Here is a 22,184-nt window from a genome sequence, read left to right on the forward strand (position 1 = left end):
CACTATTCATTTTGATAAGTAACATTGGAATGGGGTTCTGGCTTCTAGTCCCGGTGAAGGGGACTTTCCCTGCTTTTTCCTCAGAGTGAGACTAAAGAGATTATTTTTGGAAGGAAAAAAAAAAGTGGGTTAAGGAAGATAGGAAAAGGAGTTCTGCCCTCTTTGAAGAAATCAAGTGCTTTATCACAATGCAAAAATAAAAAAAAAATCTTAATGTTGAAATGCATGGCTAAATTATGAAGAAGCTGAGTCATGAAATAAACTCATGTGCTCAACTAAACTAGGCTAGGACCTCCACTTTGATCAGATTTTTTTTTTTAATTTTTTTTTCAACGTTTATTTATTTTTGGGACAGAGAGAGACAGAGCATGAACGGGGGAGGGGCAGAGAGAGAGGGAGACACAGAATCGGAAACAGGCTCCAGGCTCTGAGCCATCAGCCCAGAGCCTGACGCGGGGCTCGAATTCATGGACCGCGAGATCGTGACCTGGCTGAAGTCGGACGCTTAACCGACTGCGCCACCCAGGCGCCCCTGATCAGATTTACCCCATGTTCATGGGGATGATGTCTAGGTGAAGGCAATGGTGTGTGATGGTTAGAGTGGCTTGCATAGTTAAGACCTGGATTTGCACCCAGACCCCAACATTTAACAGTGTTAACAATGCACATCATTCAACACTCAAATTCCTCACAGGAAAAAAAAAATCATACTTTATAGGTTTGTTTTGGAGGTTTCAGTGTAATAAACCATGTTAACAACTGTAAAAGGTGAAATGAAATAGAGTCACTTAGGTCAAGAGGTTTTAAAAGGGACCTGGGAGGCCATTAAAGAGGTAGGCTTCATGCATGTACTCACGAGGGTAGAACTGTTAACTTTTGAACTGGGCCAAACCGCAAATATTCCAAGGACTCTGCAGGGGAAATCTGCAACTTGCTATCATAATGGACTTTTGCTTAGTGATGGCCATAGCAACCAATTATGTTTAGTCAAGATTAGTTCTCTGCCATCAGCACCTATCAAACAACTTATCCAAGCATTCCTTTCTGCCTTTAAAAACCATTGACTTTTGTTCCCTGGTTCCCTAGAATGCAATTTGGGTTGTTACTCAAATCTGTGCTCCCCAGATTGCAATTCTGAGACCTCAAATCAATCCTTTTATTTTATTTCAGTTCTGCCTCTTTTCTTGGCCGACACAACCCAGTTCTTAACATATATTGATTTTGAATTGCTGGCCACTAGATTATGTTTATTCTACTAATATATGGTTAATACAATTATAGCATCATTACTCCAGTATTCATAGAAACAATAAAATCCTCTCTCTGCCTATAAAAATATCCGTGATATGCAATTAACGCAGGCCTTTCTTTTTGGATGATATTACAGAAATACCAGAACAAGTCTGCAATCAAGTCCCAGCAACATGAATTGTTTCAGTATTTGAATTCATAAGAAGGCTGTTATTAGGTAATTAGGTAACAATGCAATTTAGTCAGACAAAGAAATATGCAGGGAACCTTCCAGAATTAAGAGATTCTGACACTTCATTCAGGCGCATTCATTTTGAACACCTTCTATCTGTCAGAACTGAAGTATGACTAGTAAATAAGATGAATGTGTTCCTGGCACTCACACCTGGAGGAGAAGAGAGAAATGATCAGGGTTGATCAGGGTAAAAATGCAATGCAAAATAGAATGTGTGGAATGAGGGCATTTATCCAAGAGATTCTATGGAGGGGGATTGCTTCAAGGAATCTCCCTGTGGGAGGGAGGACCTGAGATGAGCTTGAAAAAGTGAGTAGAACTTAGCCATGTGAAGATTAATAAGAAGGCATTCCAAAATCGTAAGAGACAGACCAAAGACAAACCTCGAATGTCTTTAGACTAAAACTAGGAAAACTTGTGGTGAAAAGACACAAGGCAAGACCCTTATGCCAAAGCACAGTTTCATTTAAGATACACGATCTTAACAGAACACCTTACATCAAATCTTCTGAAGTCAATGATTTATGAATAATTAAGGAATATGTTTCATAAAATACAACCTATGATTTCAAAGAGTTTATATGAAAGTAAAACCTTATTCTTGATTTTATAATGCTATTAGTCATCCAGTGTTACTTTGCTTTGGAAAAACTGTTCAATCCAAGGGAAATGTGCTCTTTGAAACTGAATGAAAGATAGTCTAGAACAACTCTGTAAGAATTTTGTTTTAATTTTTTTCTCCATTGTAATTTGGAAAGAGGAAAAGAGAAAATGCAAATGCGGTCTTTTAAAAATGTATCTTTTAAAAGATATTACTAATTCTTATTTTCTTGTCACATGTTATGAGTTTTTAGCTGCCCTTCATCCTGTTGTATCATTAGGGTTGATCAGCCTCCAATTCCACAACTTCGTATTAGCAAAAGGTATAAACATCGTGAAAGAAGTCTTAAGAAATCATCAAACTCTTTCTATAGCTTTGCTTCTGACATCTCTAAGGACTTAATTTGTCACTTTTTGTTTAATAGGCTTTGAAGTTAAGCAGTGTTATGTATTTCTGAAATATACAAAAGAGCCTAGGCAAAAAAACAACAAACATGTTTACTAGGAATGAACATTTTTAGTGGTGCAGAAACAAAACTGAGAACAGTATATATTGAACATTTTATTGTCTCCCTGTAATAGGCTATAAGCTCTAGGGCACAACCACACCACAATGGAGTCCCAAGTGCCCTGAGCATTGCCTGCTGTGTGTTCTATAAAAATCCAGGGGCACCTGGGTGTCTCAGTCCAGTAAGCGTCCAACTCTTAATTTTGGCTAAGGTCACAGGTCATGATCTGGTTCATGAGATTGGCCCCGCTTCAGGCTCTGTGCTTACAGCATAAAGCCTGCTTGGGATTCTCTCTCTCCCTCTCTCTCTGCCCCTCCCTGGCTCATGCATATGCATGTGAATGCTCTTTCTCTCTCTCAAAATAAAGAAACGTTAAAAAATATGTTCGAAGAGTTAATGACCGAATGAATGAATGAATGAATGAATGAACAGAATGCATAAAAATGATTTGTGAGTAAAAATATACTCAGATGTTAATATGTTAGAAATTCAGATTAAAATTTTTTGTCTTGGACAGCCTTTTGACAGGAATTGGGCAGCTTAGCTTCATTTGATGAAATGTCATGTAGTATTTAATTATGAGGGTCTGGTAAAAGACTATGAGTATTTTGTTCCAGTGCTTTCACAAAAGTCATTGTGGCTAAAGACAAAGTTAAATCAGTTATGATATCAGGACCAAATCAGTGAAGGCATAAAACAAAGGTAAGTTGGTTCATTAACTGCAGAGGGAACAAAAACACTACAGGTTTTGGGTAGAAACAAAAACAAGCAGCCAGCTGCTGCTTCTGTGTTCTTTCTTTCATTTCATGGATTTCACATCCTGGGAATTTCATTCCACTCACCATGAGTTCTAATACATGTTGTTACTTTTAGGTATCTATTTAGTACCTCAAAATCTTTAATCAGGGGAAGTTTTTCATCAGTTTCTTATAGTTGTATATTAAATCTATTCTAGTTCCTTTAAGATATCAAGTCCCTGAGTCCTAAACACAAGAACCGAAAAAAAAAAAAAAATTAGCTGATACTGTTGGCATGTCTCAAACTAGCGTGTGTGATTTTGGAATCAGAGGGACTGCACACAAAAGAAGCTACTTCCTTCATTGATAGGGGAAAAGATCATTTTAATTAGTTTCTGGCTCCCATGACAACAGGCCAAAGAACTACAAGAAAAACTCGAGGAAGCAAATTCAGGTATCTTGAACCTTAAATATTTAGTAAGTAGCAGTAGATAAAACAGCCAAGGCTAATGTGAGATAATCAGGGCTAACTTCAAAAGAAATTGAATACATTTTTTATTCAGAAGCCTCTTTTTCTTTTTCATCTTGCATTATATAGTTTTCTCCAACTATTTTTCTAGAATAGATAATTACTATAATTCAAGCATGAACAGAGAACCAACATTTTCTGAAGACAGAAGTAAATAGTTTTTTTGAGAACTCATTTAACTCAGTGATAGAAACAAAAACAATTATGCTGCGTGATGAATAGAATAGATCTGGGGTTTCTTTACTTAATATTCACTCCATGGAAATTTCATGAGAAATTTATAACTCTTCTGCTGTTAACTTCTTTAACCTCTTATTCCTGACAAATAAAGGAAATAAGCCAGATGTAAGAGAAGTCTTAGTACTTTCATCTGCTGTTGAACTAAGGGCTTTTCTTTTCTTAATAACTTCTAATAATGTATTTTATTAATATAAATAATGTACTTATAATTTGCTAAATACTTATAACTTACTAAGAGCCTTCACACGCATCCCCACGTTTTATACTTCCTACAAATCTTTGAGGGAAATATTTGGTATATATAAATAAATATAGATAAATATTATAAATGTTAAGTCCATTAAGCAGATGAGAAAATCCAATCTCAAAGAGATATGAAAAATAACAAGACCCTCTAAAGTAACAAGACTTATAAATGGCAGAACCAGAACTTTTAGTGAGAGGAGTATAAAATTCATTAGTTTGCCCATTATACCACAGTAAATGTGTACATTTTAACACATAACGCCAAATACCATCACCAGTTATTAAGCCATTTCTTGCCATTCTTCCATGTGTTTCATAATTATTAATCTGGTGAACAACAAATATCATCCACTTACGGTTAAGTAGAAAGTGCTCGAAAACCCAAACTTAATTTTAGAGTACCTTTTTACTTCACCGTTATTACGTCCTATGGCGTTTTGATAAAAAAGTCTGGCCAACACTCACCTCTTTTTGCCGGTACTTTATAGCCAATTTTAGTCTTGCGAGATCATTTCCGCTTTGTTCTTCTATGAGACTACTGTCATCTCTGTAATTAAGAATGATTTCCAGTTCTCTGGAGCTCCTTGTCTGATCCAGTAGGTCCTTAGCAAACTGTTTGCACTGTCGGGACAGCTCTTCATACTCTGACTTGAATTCGTTCTCCACCTTACTCAGTTCCTGAAGCTCCCAACTTAACTGAAAGGCTGTGAGGAAAGGGTCTTCACTTGACAGTGCGATGAGAGAGGGGCTGGCCAAGGCCTTGTAGATGTTGAGTCTTGAGCGTGAATGGCGGAGGCTATCCACATCTGAACTGGAGACGCATTCGACACAGTTACAGCGGACCTCGTGGGGTCTGGGCACCGAAACTCCTTTCTGAACTAAAAGCTTTATTATCTCATAATTATTTGTATGGGCTGCCAAAATGATTGGTGTAATGTCTGGAGTGAATTCAGAGAACTGCTTATCAAGGAGTATGGGAGGCACCTAGAAAAAAGAAGAAAGCAGAGGTGATGAATATTTATTCATTTGTTCAAGCCTGTGAATTTCAAACAGCATGCTATAGCAACGCTGAACAAAGTTCATAAATCTTTTGCCAGGCTTTTTTTTTGCAGGAGAGAGATGTATTTTTTTTTTTCTCTGCCAGAAGACAAGAAAAATTAGAAAAACTTTTCAATATAATGACACATTATTCTTTTTTTTTTTTAAATTTTTTTTTAACGTTTATTTAGCTTTGAGAGAGATCCAGACAGAATGAGAGTCAGTTGGGTGCAGAGAGAGAGGGAGACACAGAATCTGAAGCAGGCTCCAGGCTCTAAGCTGTCAGCACAGAGCCTGACGTGGGGCTCGAACTCACGAGCTGTGAGATCATGACCTGAGCCGAAGTTGGACACTCAAGCGACTGAGCCACCCAGGCGCCCCTAATGACACATTATTCTTATCATATTTGTTTAATCTGAATTATGACATTTTATGAAATCTTAAAATAAGGGGGTTATGGGAACTCTTTACTTGATGAAAGACTTTCTTGCTTCCAAGTTATTTCCTGACTGGCAATCTTTGCTTTCCTTTCCTGGAGGTACAAACTCCCTAAATAATGAAGAAATACACTGAAAAATAGTTAATGATTTGTTTTAAACCCAAGCTTTTCTTGTGCAACAGAAGTCTTTTAGTTCTGCAGTATTTTTTTTCTTTGTATATTTGTTTGTTTATCTACTGAATTCGAAAAATCAAGCCTCTGATTATAGGTGGCAGTAGAACTTAAGAAGGCTAGCCTCAGGCTTTCTGTTTTTATCTATCGCTCTATAGTATATTTTCCAGATGTCAACAGGTGCTCCATTGCAAACATCACCATTTTACCAGAAGCAAATGGTTCCCAATGAATCAGGTCATGTTTACGTGCAATTTCCTTTGGGTTTTACTCTAGGAATGGTAGTGACAAAAATAATAGAATAGGTACGATTTAGTCAACATCCATTAGGTACATTAACCCTCACTATTTATCATTCACATGTTATAGATGTGATTCCTCGGTGAGGAAGACCTACTATATGATCCCAGGTCCACCTGTCTGACATCTCACCCTCTATGTATTACCCTATACCACACCACCTTCCAATTTTTGGTTTAACATTTCTTCCTCTGGGCACAGAGTGATGGAAGGATCTATGAAAATAAATGCTATATAAGGATAAGTTAAACAAGCATGGCAGAAAAAACGATGACTAAAATATGCTGTAAAATATGAAGGAAACCATAGAAGGATCAAAAGCAAAACAACTGTGGGGAGAAAAACAAAACTCATGTGAAACTTTAATTATACTACTTTTAAACAGAAGTATACTCTTTATATGAGAATAATTAAACCTGTATGCTTCTAATTTATCTGACCATTTAGAATATCTATTTGTTTTGGGGCGCCTGAGTGGCTCAGTCAGTTAAGCATCTGACTTCAGCTCAGGTCATGATCTCACCGTTCATGAGTTTGAGCCCCACGTGGGGCTCTGTGCTGATGTGTGCTGACAGCTGGGAGCCTGGAGCCTGCTTCGCACCCTGTGTCTCCCTCTCTCTCTGCCCCTCCGCTGCTCATGCTCTCTCTCTCTCTCAAAAATAAATAAACATTAAACAAACTTTAGAATATCTATTTGTTTTATAAGAAACACCATATAAAAATTAACGAGATGTAGTTGTCTATTTAAAAGGTTATTTAAAATGTATGCAATCAGTTGATAAATATAGTACATACTAGTTTTAAAATGTGATTATAAATACAAAGGAACAATACTGTTGAGATAGCATTATATATTAAAGTGGGGTCAATACATACTTCATTACTTTTTAAGTGAACAGTTTTCACCTTAAATATGAAGTTAATTAAAAATTTAACTATATATTTATTACAAAGAGAAAAATGTCATTACTTAGAACTGAACAAGAAGTGATCTTTTACTAACCAAAACTTTAAGTTTTTTCTAAGGCAGACACAAGGGAAAACAAAACAATGTAAGTAAATAAGTTCCTATATTAAATGCATATTTTTTATAGTTTTAAAAAAAATATTTATTTTTGAGAGAGAGACACACAGGGCACAAGCAGGGGAGGGGGCAGAGAGAGGGAGACACAGAATCCGAAGCAGGCTCCAGGCTCTGAGGGGTCAGCACAGAGAGCAATGTGGGGCTCAAACTCATGAACAGTGAGATAATGACCTGAGCCTAAGTCGGACGCTTAACCGACTGAGCCACCCAGGAGCCCCTTAAATGTATATTTAAGTGATAGATGCAACTTGAAGTGGGTTCTGAATTCAATGTAATTTCATTCCAGATTTCTCTAGGTTTCAAAAACTGTCAACGATTTTAACTTATTAACCATAAAATTCAACTTTGAAAAATATTTCAAGAAATTTTGTAAAAAAATAAATATGACCATAATAAAAAGTATTCATATTTCAAAGTTTATTTATTTTTAGAGAGAGAGAATGCACACAAGTGGGTGAGGGGCAGAAAGAGAGGGGGGGAGAGAGAGAGACTCCTAGGCAGGCTCCGTGCTGTCAGCATGGGCGGTGCCCAATGTAGGGCTTGAGCCCATCACCATGAGATCATGACCTGAGCCAAAACCAAGAGTTGGACACTTAACTGACTGAGTGACCAGGCACCCCAAAGGCGTTCATATTTTACAAGAAATGTCCTAGTATTAGACATACAGTAAAATAACTGATAAAATATGTGAAAATATACCAAGAATAAATATTCTGTTGATGAGTTTTAATATTCAGTAAATCATTGTGAAATTTTAGTTTCATAAATATACAGACATCTTTAATTTTGTCTTTTATAAGGGGATTCATCTTTGAAAATAATTTTTGAGTGAAACTGTTTTATAAGACCACAAATATAATAATAATTTATTGGTCCATAAATAACTTTTTTTAATTATGTCATTTTAATTGTCTTAGAGTTTCCTCTTACTCTAAAATGTATTCTAAATTCAACAATAAATTATATGCTGTCTTTACCATTAATTGCTTGATGCCCAGCTGGTCAGAGAACACTCGACATTGGGGACAGTTTGATCTTAAATGCCCCCACTGTAGGAGTGTGTGGGGCCTCTGACCAGCTGGCCAGGCAGGCACACATCAGTGTTTATACATGTCCCAAAGGAAAGGCTCTGGGCTTCTCTTATTCATTAAGGAAAGTAGTAATAAAACAAAAACACTGTTAAAAAATTGCCTGTTACTTGAGTAGTAATTACATGCCTGCTTCAATGATTCCATGGTGTTTGAAAATGGGAGTTTTCTTACCCTATCATCACTTCTCCATTTACTAAGTCGTATTCCTCTGTATGTAAAAATATTCCCCTCCTCCTTTTTATTATTGTGTATCACTATGGACCCATGGATTCTTCCATTATTTTTCAACATGTTGTGATGCATTGCAATAATTATTAATTTTGAACTTATTGAGGTATAAGATACGTGTATTAAAATGCACAAATGTTAATGTGATGCTTGATATATTTTTGAAATGTGTATGCACCTGTGTAACACAACACAGATAAAAATCCAGAAGAGTGACTGCACTTCATGAATCTTCCTCTTGTCACCTCCTAGTCATTATATATGTGTGTGTGTGTGTGTGTGTATTTATTTATTTATTTATAATGAGAGACAAAGTGCAAGTGGGGGAGGGGCAGAGAAAGAGGATCCCAATCCCAAGCAGGCTCCCCACTGCCAGAGCAGAGCCTGACGTGGAGCCTGAACCCACAAACCACGAGACCAACGGCGAGATTATGACCTGACCTGAAACCAAGAGTCAGATGCTTATCTGACTGAGCCACCCAGGTGCCCCCATTACATTTTGTGATCACAAATATAACTGCTATCACTATAGATTACTTGTACATACTTTTCACTTTATATAAATGAATCATAAAGTATGTACTGCTTACATCTAGCTTTCTTTGTGCAACATCAGCTCTTTGAAAGACATCAATATTGTTAGTAATCATTTTTGTAATTTCAAGTCTGCATAATGTTTTCATTTATGAAGATAGGACAATTTATTTAACATTCTCTTCTTGATAACATTTGTGTGATTTCCAGTTTCTATTTGTGGCCAGGAATATTGCTCCTATGAACATTTTTTGTCCGTGTCTGCTAATACATATCTAGGAATGTAATTTCTGGGTCAAATACTTTTCTTAAGCCGTTATAGCAATTTTCCTATCACAAATTATACCGGGTATTGCCAATTATCCACCTATAAGTCTATATGTCTCCCTATTTGTTTATGCCATTCCTTATGTCAAGAAATCATTTTGAATTCTTTTATTTATTATTTATTATCAAGGATGGGTGTTGAATTTTCCTAAGGCCTTTTCCACCTCTATGGAGATGATTATATAATTGTTCCCCTTACTCCTAAAAATATGGTAAATTAAATGAATGGATTTCTTTACATTGAAACATTCTGCTTTCCTGAAATAAATCCCATTTGGTCAAATGTGTAATATTTTTAGTAAGACTAAAATTTTTATTTACATTTTTTGTGTCTATGTTCAGAAGTGAGATTGATTTATAATCTTTACTATGCTGTCTTCAACAAATTTCTGTTTGAATACTGTGCTTGCTTCATAAAGAGCATATGAGTTCTGTCTTCCTTTGGGAGACAGGGAGATGTGCCACTCAGACCTTTCTTTGAGAGGATTTACTGCCTGCCCGTAAAAAGTGTGGTCCGTTAACAGGCCCCAGCTGTCCACCCCTTCAGGTCCTCCTCAGTTTCGGAGCCCAGGACAATGACTGCACAAGTAAGCTAGACAAGAGCCGAGCTCTTTCCACACAACCTGGGAGACCTCGAGTAGATAAGTTTCCTCTGAGCTCCCCTTTACACTGGCAGGGATTTTTGTCAGTTCTGCATCATGGTCTAATAGCTTCCCTTTCTCAATCCTGCTTCCTCCCCTTTTACTTTCAGAATGTCATTTTCCAATAAATCTTTTGCAATCATCTAATTTTATCTGCTTCTTGAAGAATCCAAAATGTGATTGACCCGTTTTCCACACCGTGGGGGAAAAATAAGTAGCACTGAAATCATCTGATATTGAACGTTCAAAACTGTCCTGTGAAACCCATCAAGAATGCTCTTCTTTTATGGGATAGTTACTCGATAACGTTTCCTACTTATTGCATACCAATTAGCTTGGCTTTTCTATCAATAATGGGGTCAGTTTGTATAAACTGTATTTTCCTGGGAAGTTATTCAGTTCATCTGAGTTCTTTTGGAAAAGACAGCTATACAAATGCAAGAATTCAGGAAATGCTAGGCTCACAGTGTCCTTCCTGAGGAATCTACTATGGGATGAGATGATGGGGTACATAGAAAAGGATGAATGGTGGGCATTAAATGTATGTAACAGTTCATCAAAGATCAATACAAAGTTAGGAAAATGTACATTTTTAAATGTTCTTAAAAGGAAAAAAAAAACCGAGAGAGACTGATGGAGAGAAAGGAAGGTATGGAGCAAAAGGGTTTATGCTCAACCAGCTAATAGACCAGAAGATTTAATGAAGCAAAAGAGGGACACAAAGGTTTTATAAAAGGTATTAATATAAAATACAAACTATACTAAATAACAAGAAAATACAGGTTTTGATGACCTTCAAGTCTTCCCCTCCACTATGGCAAAGATACATTTTCCAAAATATTAATCTCTCGGACAATTCCCTTTCTTAAAATGTCACCATGGCTTATAACTACTGGGATTCAATAATTCACTCATACATCAATCAACAAATATTTATTGACTGTGTTGTTTGGCGCTGTATTAGGCTCTGAGAAATTAGGAAACGAAGCTGAAACAGTCCACACCCTCAAAAAGATGACTGTCATACTTGCTACATTGCCATGTCTCTCAACAAACTGAAAAATGTTTACTAATTCATTATAAATCCACCACCATAATAGCTAACATGTGGAATACTCAGAATAATAAGAAACAAGTGTTCGCGACATCACTTCAGATACAAGTTTTCATTGTTCTGAAAATTTTCTTTTTTTTAAACTTTTTAAAAATGTTTTTATTTTTGACACAGAGAGAGAGAGAGACAGAGCATGAGTGGGGGAGGGGCAGAGAGAGAGGGAGACACAGAATCCAAAGCAGGCTCCAGGCTCTGAGCTGTCAGCACGGAGCCCGATGTGGGGCTCAAACTCACGAACCATGAGATCATGACCTGATCTCATGACCTGAGCCAAAGTCGGTCGCTTAACCGATTGAGCCAACAGGTGCCCCTATTCTGAAAATTTTCCAAATATTTGCCAAAATCTCAGGGTAGTGTTTCTGTCTTACATTCTCTATAATGGACCAGTAGAGTTAGAATAAACTATTAACTGTGAAAATATGCTATAAACATAAGAATTATTTGGTAACTTTCATTCAGTATTAACAAGAATTTAGTGTTCTGCAACATTTTACATTCCTTAACAAGTAGCAAATACACTGGGAGCTGAAAAATGTAAAATAAGTAGTTCTTTTAGAAATGTTAGAATATTTGGGCTACTCTTCTTTTTTTCTAACTTAGCAAAATTCCTGACAGATAGTATGTGCTCTATGCCATGATACCGTTTGCAAAGGGTGATGTCATAGAATCAGATGTCTGAGCTTTCCATTGAGCAAATGAATCAAGTGCAGATGGCAAAGGAACCGACCACAGAAGGTGAGAAACAATGGGAGGTAAAAGAGGCCCTTCAGTGTTTTGCTCTTGCAGCTTGGGCATTGATCAGTTGGTTCAACTTTGCTATGTATTAAATACTCAGAAATTTTAAAAAGTCTAAAATATAAGGCATTGGATCTCAGAAACCCTTAGAAAATCCAGAAAATGGGCTGGCTCCCTCTTTTCCATGCTTCATTTTCAAACCAATCTATGTGGTTCCGACCTCTCTCCTTTGCTTTATACATTATCTTCAAGATGCAACTCTTCCTCTTCCCTCTTGGGGTTCTAATGTTGCAAGTGAAGAGCGTACTTCCCAACATTAAAATAAATAAATAGGTCACTGTAGGTGCTTGGTAGATACTACTTAAAAATGATTTTGATAGAAACATAGTTAAAAATTTTTTTTTACTTTTCCATTTGGCATAGTTAAGGACAGATGTGCATATCATGAGCATAATACTGTAGATGAAAAATCACACTATGCTTGACTTACTTTGGCTAAAGTAAAATCTATAGACATAAAAGCATTACACCCAGGCAAACATATATGCATAAAAATTTATACTCAGATCACTAATAAACAAACAATACATAACAGAAAAATTAAAGTTTTTCAAATGTTTGTTTTTGAGAGAGAGAGAGAGAGAGAGAGAGAGAGAGAGAGAGAGAGAATGAGCAGGGGAGGAGTAGAGAAAGGGGTACAGAGGAACTGAAGGAGGCTCTGTGCTGACAGCAGACAGCCCGGTGAGGGTCTCAAACTCAATGAACCACGAGATCATGACTGTTGGACACTTAAACAACTGAGCCACCCAGGCACCCACCATTTTTTAAAATATAAATTCAAGTGACTTAATGGCATATTTGACCCAGTAATCTACAACTATAAGTAGAACAGGCAATTAAAAGAGGCTCCTGAAACCAAGTAAATGTTGTTTTTTTTTTATATTGCATAACTGTAAGATTGCTCTGGCCTTTCTTCTGTTTAAGCTTTATGAATGAATATTTGTTCAATGCTTTTTGGTCATCCTTACCATACCATTAGTTACATTATTTGCCGAATCATTTATGGCACATAACATTAAAAGTGACAAATAACATAAGGAACCTATTAACTCATAAATGGATTGCTTTTCTCAAATTTATCCAAATTCTTCACCTTGAAGTGATTCAGCACCAGTCCAAAGCATATAGTTTAAAATCTAGAGTGTGATATTCTACCCAAATATAGATATGTCTCTTTGTCACTAAAATAGATACTTTTGAACTATTAATACTGACATATACATTTCTAGGAGGGAAATTTATCCTAGAGTAACATCCATTCTAATTTAAGAGTATTTATTCCCTTAAATTAAGCATTATTAAAGTGGGTTGCATAAATTGAGTAAAAGAAATTTACTTATATAATATTATTTGGTGTATCCTAAATTACTAAGACTAAATATATCCACGTTCTAAATTGGATATATGCTTAATTAGTTAATTATCTTGTGAATGTTTCTTAATATCTCTGCTATATGAAAAAGAATATCCCCTGTAACATGAAATTTCTATGATTCAGTCAATTTTTAAAAATTCCAGTTGATGGCACTTTAATAGAAAATGTATGAGGCCTTTTTAAAAGCGCTTCAATAAAAACTTGTTGAATTCTTTAGTTTCATCTTCCTTTGGAATCAATATTTTTTATCTAATGTGTCAAAACCTACATTTTTTAAAACTCAAGATTATGAATATTAAATTTATCTTTTTCATATGCTCAGTCTAACTCAAATCAACATAAGGGAGTTTCAACTTACAGTTATGTTTAAAAATTCATTTAATGTCAATTATTTAGAATTTGAAATTTTCACACACACATACACACACACACACACAAACCAAGTAGTTGTCAAATGAATGAATAAATGAACGAATGAAGAGATGGATGGATGAACAAATGAATGGTTAGGTTACGATCTTATCTAAACAAAGTCAACTTTATTTTAGGCCCATATTGCTGCCTGGAAAGACTAAACAGAATTCAAAATTCTGTGCAGAAAAAATAACTCCCTTCGCTCCTGGTCTCAGCACAGGACCAGATAATGATTTATCGGTATGTTCACAGCTGATCGATAAGAGCAAAGATTCTTGTGCTTTCCACTACTTCTGAGCAGCTGAAAATTTAAAGACATTAATAGTTTGATCTGACATCTAAAGAAACCTTAATCCATAAAATAGTTATAAAAAACAGCTTAAAAGGAATCAGGCACTATTATATACATATGGTTCTAAATCAAAGTTTCTTAAATTTTCATGTACCACAGAGTCCTTTGAAAATATGGAGCATCCTGTGGATGCTTATTCAGAAAGAATACTTCTAAACATAAATGCATAATATTATACAGTAAAAAGTATTTAAATATATTTAAAATCTATTTAAAGACTAATATGTGATGTAGTAACATATTCTTTTCTATTAATGCGCTATATACAAAGACCTATTGGCAGGTAATTAGACTAATTTTGAAATAATGATCAGCATGTAAATATATCAAGTATATGTTAAAATGGTAATATGAGTGGAAAATATGATTTCTACTATTGACAAAGACACAAGAATTTCTAGCAAAACTAACTTTTTGGCCTATGTTCATAATCGAAGGAAATTATATATTCTACTTAGAAGTTAGTAAAAATAAAGATGTATTTTTTTCTCTCCTCGTTCACAGATATCCTTGAGTTTTATCTATTGCATCTTTAAGAAGCTCTTCAAGTCTGACTTAATTAGAATTGGAAAGCTCAAATGAGAATTTTAACTGGAAAGCACTAACCAGAGAGTTGTTTTTAAGGAAAGGTAATTAGAGAATTTGAAGGACTTTTTGGAAAGAAAAGAAAGAAAGCATTATTTTTGAAATAAAAAAAAATTACACTTTTCATCTTAATTTCAAGATAGAATGTTATGTGGTTACAAATGTCCTATAATGTCAAGTGGAACAAATAGGTCACGACACACACACATGCATGTGCACACACATACATACACACAAAGATGTTTACTTCATGAAGGAAAATCCTGGTGATTTGAGGAGAAATCCAGAAGACTTAACATGTAAGTAAATATTTAAGGGGAAAAGAGGGAACAGATAGAGAAAAAAATGACCAAAAATGAGCACAAATATCAAGGGAAATTTTCCTATTCTAAGGAAATGTTGAGTCTGGACACTGAGAGGGCTCATCAGGTCTTTGGTTGAAACAATGAAAACAATGACATACAATTAGACACATCCTGCTGATATCTCAGACTTCCAAGTTTTTTTTTTTTTAAGAGAAAGAATGTAAAATGATCGGTCTATAAAAATGAGTAGTTGACAATGGAGATTCAATTAATATCAAACTTCTTATCTTTTCTTATTAAAATCTGCAAGGGGCTCCTGGGTTGCTCTGTCCGTTAAGTGACCAACTTCAGCTCAGGTCATGATCTCACAGTTTGTGAGTTCGAGCCCCGCACCGGACTCTGTGCTGACAGCTCAGAGCCTGGAGCCTGCTTCAGATTCTGTGTCTCCTCCTCTCTCTGCCCTTCAACTTGTTCTCTCTCTCTCTCTCTCTCTCTCTCTCTCAAAAATAACTACACATTAAAAAAATAAAATCTACAAGACATATCATTGTATCTATTACATAATTTTTAGTAAAAGATTGTGACTCAAGAACACCGCATCCAGCCAAGTTATCATCACTCTCCTGTTTGGATAAAAGACGCATGTTGTTATACTAGAATTCAGAAGGTACATCACTCATATATCTTATAGGAGCAACTTTTCCAGAAAGTATTGTAACCAAATATTAAGTGATTCACCTCCAGTAGGTAGGAAGAAATAGTTTGAGTAATGAGTCTTGCAATACTGGAGTTAATTCAAATGTCTATTTGTATGGTGCCTGGAGTTTGGTAATAGAGTTAGTAAGTAAGATACTTGAAGCAGAAGAGACAGAAAGAGACTATCCAAAAACAGTTTGGAATTCAGTTTTAAACTATTTCATTGTAACCTAGGAATTGGTGGGTAGGATTTGAGGTTGGAGAATAAAAAACAAAATAGCAATTTATTTTCCTTAGTCTCCTATAAACAACATAGGTCTTCCTTAATTTAGTTTATGTGTGTGTGGGACTCTTTTAATTAGGTGCAACTGGCCTGTTCATAATATCATATTAATATTATTATCATGAATAATAATAGTATTAGTTTTGCCTTCCTATTATTTTATACTTGTTTATTTTCTTGGTTTCAGTTCTTTTATTTTTTGAAAAAATTCTAATGTTATTTAATTAATTAATTAATTTTAAGTAGGCTCTACTCCTATCGTGGGGCTTGAACTCACAGCCTTGAGATCAAGAGTTGCATGCTGTACCAACTCAGCCAGCCAGGAACCTCTACTTTTGTATTTTAAATAAGAAATAAATACACCAAGAATTTAGGGGTTAACAAAGTAAGAAATCCTCTTCCAAAAAAAATCCCCAAAGTCAAAAGGAAAATGAAGATACAGTTAAAAATTCTCTAGAAAGGAGACAACCACAATAATTACTAGCAAGTTGAATCCAACAGGTTATGAAAAGAATAAAACCGTGTAAAAATAGTGTTTATTTCAGGAATGTAAATACTTTTGATTATCATTATATTTTTCACTATAATTCATTACTCTGTGTGTGTGTGTGTGTGTGTGTGTGTGTGTATAATTGCATGGACTCTGGAATCAGAGTGCCTGGGTTTACAAAGAGGTTTTACCTTGCACTAGCTATGTGGCCTTGGCCAAGTTACTGCATCTCTCTGTGCTTCACTTTTTTATCTGTATAATGGGCCAAAAAAGTACCTACTGTAGTACTGTTATGAGAGATAGCAGGTTTTTGTGGTAAAGCATTTAGAGCAGTGCATGGCCCTTGGCGGGAGCTTAATATGCATCTACCTGGATTGTCCATCCCTGCATTGGAACATAGGCTCCATGAGGGCAGGGACTGAGCAGGTTTTTCCAGAATGGCACATGAATAATAAAGAATGGCACATGAGCTAATAAATACTTACTGAATGAGTGAATGAACCTAGGAATGGTGTAATGAAGTGTCTGCACAACTTTCAGTATTTTTTAAATGTGATGATACTGTACATGAAAGGGTGTTTGATAAGGATCCATCGCCGTTCCTAACTATGATAAAAAGTATTTACCAAAAACCAAGAGAGAACTTCCTGATAAAGAGTGAAAGTTTTATTAAAGGTCTATTAAAATTAAAAATAAATGAAATGTTTATTTTACCATTATCATTCAACATTTTGGAGTTTCTACCTAATGCAATAAGATTAGGAAATAAAATATTAGTAAAAATACGAAAACACAAATTTATCTCCATTTGGAATATTACATGATCATATATTTTGAAAAACTAAGAGACTCTAAGAAGCATTAATAGCTTAATACAAGATTCACATACAAAAATCCGTATTTTCTCTATATTAGCAATGTAAGTTATAAACAGAACTGATTACATGAAGAATGAAAAAGTGGTCATTATTAAAGAGATACAATATACAAAATTTATGAATAAAAACTGAATAAAAATTAATAAAAATTATAAGAAGAAATAATTAAATGGTATAGAGCACAAAATAAGATCCAAAATATAGGGAAATATTATGTTTCTGGATAGATAGACCTAATATGTTAATTAGGACAATTGTCTCAAAATGAATACATACATTTAATGGCATTTCACTTAGGATATTTTTTATTTGTGCTATTTTATATATAACTTGATAAAATTATTTTATTATTTAATATGGAAGAATATCCAATAATTACAATACTTATGAATTGGAGATTATGATACAAGAATAGAGCAAGAAATATTAATTAGTTGAATAGAATTTTGAACAAAATTACTTCTTACTATGTATAGGAACTTCATTTGTGAAAAAGTAGAATTTCTATTCAGCTGGAAAAAGTTGTTCATATATTACATGGCACTGTAACAATTCTCTAACCAAATAAAATTTTTCCCTATCCCATTTCATAACAATAAATTTCAGATGGAGTAAATATTTAAATGTAAAAAGAAAAAATGACACATTAAAAAAATATAGTTGTATAGCCCCAGGGTTGGGGAGAACTCTTGAAGCAAGATTGGAAACACAGAAGAGTATACATTTTATTACACATTTTTTTAAGTGTATTTATTTATTTTAAGAGAGAGACAGAGAGAGTGATCGGGGGGGGGGGGGGGATGGGAAGCAGAGAGAGAGAATCCCAAGCAGGCTTTGCACTGTCAGCATGGAGCCCAATGTGGGGCCTGAAATCACAAACCATGAGATCATGTCCTGAGCCAAAACCAAGAGTAGGATGCTTAACCGACTAAGCCACCCAGGAGCCTGTTATTATACAATTCTTAAGTAGAATGGCCAAAGATACCATAAATAAAGTCATAAAATAAACTACGGTAAAACAAATTTGCTACATATGAAGCATATTTAATCTTCATATTATACAAAGAGAATCTATAAATTGAAAATAAAGTTACAAACAACCCAATGAACAAATGTACATTATAAACAAGTATTTCACAGAAGAAAATCAAAAGGTCCGAAACACTGGACAATTGTTCTCATTAACAGTCCAGGAAAGGCAAATTAAAACAATAATGAAGTACTTTTTCGTGCATCATACTGCCAAATTTAAGGAACTGTGGCTACAGGCTCCCTCATTCATTGAAAGCTAGAAGAATATGAAGGATAACAGCCTTGCTGGAAAGTATCTGGTGTTTACATAAATTCTGAGAACCACAGTCTCACTTGGAGGGACCTTTCCTACAGAGAAAGAATTACCATGAGAGTATTTCTTTATATTTATTTCATCGTTTGTCATTACCTGAACGTTTTCCAAACGAGAACAGGTTGAACAAATTGTGGCATATCCCTATATGAAATATTACAATACCTTGGACATCTGAACTAGAATTAATACTCTATGTACTAATTGTGGAGCGATTGCCCTGAGGTTTCATTTTGTCCTGTTGGAGAGCTGCAGCATAGTTATTTACATAAAGTCTCCTTATTTAGGTTCTTTAAACGTTAGTTGAGAATCTACTCTATATCAGACACTGTCCTTGGTATCACCTACTTGTATCTTAACTACTTTTTGATAAACAAAGATATCTGTAGTTAGACCCAACTTTGTGTATTAAAATCTACTTTAAACTCCACCCTCGCATGCAGCCTATGATCTAATCATTCCAATGTCACCTATGATCTAATCATTCCAACGTCAAATGTTCCATTTGTGGTTTTCGTCTTGGCTCCTATTCCCTCCCACTTACCAAATTCTGCCAAACATTCAAAACCCAACTTAGGTCTCATCATGTCTTTGATGCCCTTTTGCAAAACTGAACTGTCTTTAACCTGCCATGTTCTCTTTGCTTGGAGGTGGGGTAAAGGGAAGGTATTACAATTAATTTTTTACAAGAAGAGGGAAAGAGCCATTTTCAAAAAATGAGTTTGTAAGAAAAGTAAGGAAGGGGTGCATATTACACCATTTCCGATTCTCTCATCTCCTTGAAGGGCTTGAAACTACTTACAACTTTACCTGAGCTCGGTTAGTGATATGTCCAGTATAAATAATGCAATATCAATAACTATCTTTACTTTTTTAGAGTTAATATTCATTTTACATTTTATTGGCTATATATTTTTACTATGAGCCTATTTAAAGTATACTTTAAATTAAAAATACCAGCAAATAGATATAGTTTGTATTGATTTGAGTAAGGGCATGAAGCACACAGTAAATATAATTCTACAATAACTTGGACGACAGATTTATTTAGAACCATGATACATATTTGGACCAAACGAACAAAGATATGGCAAAAATAATTTAGCTCATTGACACTATTAATAAAAATATGCTTGGAGTCTGATTATAGTGAGACAGGCAATAACTAACATGTATATAACTAACAAGCAATAACTTATCATGTGCCTTATCCTGGGCTAGAAGCTCTTCATACCTCATCTTAGTCGTTTTTGGAAGTGGCTGTTATTATTATCCACTTTTTACAAAAAAGGACAACAGGCCTTCAAGACATTAAATAGATTGCTCATGGTCACAAGGAAACCCAGGCAGCTTGACTCCAAGTTCTAAATTTGTAATCGATAGATTATCTGTCTGGTATGTAAGGCAGCTGTGAGATTCTGAAAATTGCTTAGGCATCAAGAGTAAGAAGATGTGCATTAAATCCAGCCTCAACCAGTTTTAGTTGTGTGCAAATGACAAAGTGGGTAACTTCTCTGCTTTCCCTTTTCCCATGTTGAAATGTGGACATTTATTCAAGATATTTCTCATCTACAATAAGAACCGGAGACATATATATCAAAGCGTTTTCAAAGTTAACTCTCAGAGGATTGTGGTGCAGATGAAAAGTGAAAGCACCTTGAAATCTATAAATCAAGGAATAACAGGAAGGGACCAGTGTTATGTGACAAGCCTAAGACTGTTCGGAGAAAAAGCAGATAACGGTCTTGTTCGGTTTTGCCACGTACATTTGCTTCTCCGCACATAAAAGCAGTCCCAGTTATAGTGCTTGATTCATCAGAAAGGTAAAGTAGTCCTTTCCTAGCGGGACGGTTTTGCATGTGTGGACATCAAAGTTTTGTACATGCACTTTCTGTTACTGTAAACTTAAGCTGGGTATCTCCTAAGATGGCATGTGATCCCTTTTGTGCACTGCTACAGATAAATCATAAATAACTAATTAGTGTTATTTGCCTCTTCGATGAAAAACTGGAAAATCTGCTTCAACTCCTAAGGAGCCATCAAACAAATGGCAAGTGTAAATCACCACCACCTTGGGCTAGGTTTAATCGCTAGAGTAAGCAGGGAGTTATAATTACTAACTTCTCGATAGTTTAGTTCATAAACATCGTTTTTTTTTAAATTTTTCACATAGTGAGACAGTCATATATTTCCTTCTCCTTTGCTTGTTAAGGCAGTATGGCTTTTTCTAATACATTGGTGAAGATTTTTGCATTTATAATGTTTTTGATGGGACGTAATATTCCTTTCTCATGCTGCCTTCTTCTGGTTTTGATGCCAAAATTATAGGAGTCTCATAGAATTAGAAATGTTTTTGAAAGATTGGAATAAGATGATATTCTGTGAGTGGTAGAACTCACCTGTTTTCTTGCATCATTCTTTCTTAAATATATTAACCTTTTTTTGTCTATCATATTAACTTCAAATATGTTTCCAAGTTTCAGTTTCTGTGTGAATCTTTACTATAAAAATTGTTAACTGTTAGTTTCATATCGCTAATGAAATCTAGAATTTCAGTGTAGCCCAAGTACTAATTCATCCAAATAGGTCACCAATCTATGAGACTTTATACATGCACACCGGGGTTTGTAAAGGCTACCTGTCTGCTTTACTTGAAAGCTCAGAAAATCTTGTTCACATGCAAACTCCTAGCCCTCATAAGAGATTTAACACACTATGTTTTAAATTAATTGCAATATTACTTATTTCGTCCATGTGTAATTCAGTTGTTATTTTATGTGTGTTTATCCCTTGATAGATTTTAAGTCTATTAAATATCACTGTGATGACTGTACAGGATTTTAATTAAAAATACACTGTAATTTACTTTATTGCATCCCTTTTGAATACATGAAAGAATGAGGGATTAAATACGAATATCGGTCTTCTTTGGTTCTGCTTTTGCTAAACATCGCTTAATTGCTTTCCAAAAGGATTCAGTTTCAGCAAAAATAAAAAGTGCTTGTCTCACTAGTATCAATGGAGTATAAAATATAGAAGACTACATAACTGCCTTACTGTCCTTTGCTGATTTATCATTTAGTGTTTAAATTATTTTTATTGATTTTGATCACATTTTGTAAGTTCCACTTTTCTATATATTTTTTATTTTATGGTTTTATTCAAAATACACCAAGGAATACATACTATTAAATTATTACAGAGATAACTGTGAAATAAAACAAATCTTTCAGAGGTTACAAATAACACCAAGGTTAGTCTTCATTTTTTCTGTTTTATATTTTTCTTCCTTAGTTTTGTTTAAAGTGTGCTGCACATGAATGTCAAGTCCTGTGATTTTAGGTTCCAATGA

General features: G+C 34.9%; 1 protein-coding gene across 3 annotated transcripts in view; it reads right to left on the reverse strand.

Annotated features, from left to right (window-relative positions):
- TRPC4 (transient receptor potential cation channel subfamily C member 4) overlaps positions 1–22,184 on the reverse strand; it is a 204,574-nt gene that overhangs the window by 108,535 nt on the left and 73,855 nt on the right. For 2 of the 3 annotated variants that reach the window (XM_047869354.1, XM_047869347.1), the window contains exon 3: positions 4,813–5,331. In XM_047869354.1, coding sequence (XP_047725310.1) covers positions 4,813–5,331 — 519 coding nt within the window. Of the gene's footprint in view, positions 1–4,812; positions 5,332–22,184 lie in introns of those variants that run through there. The other variant, XM_047869374.1, reaches the window with a different exon arrangement.

The sequence above is a fragment of the Prionailurus viverrinus genome, chromosome A1, assembly GCF_022837055.1.
Source record: "Prionailurus viverrinus isolate Anna chromosome A1, UM_Priviv_1.0, whole genome shotgun sequence".
Taxonomy (NCBI): Eukaryota; Metazoa; Chordata; class Mammalia; order Carnivora; family Felidae; genus Prionailurus; species Prionailurus viverrinus.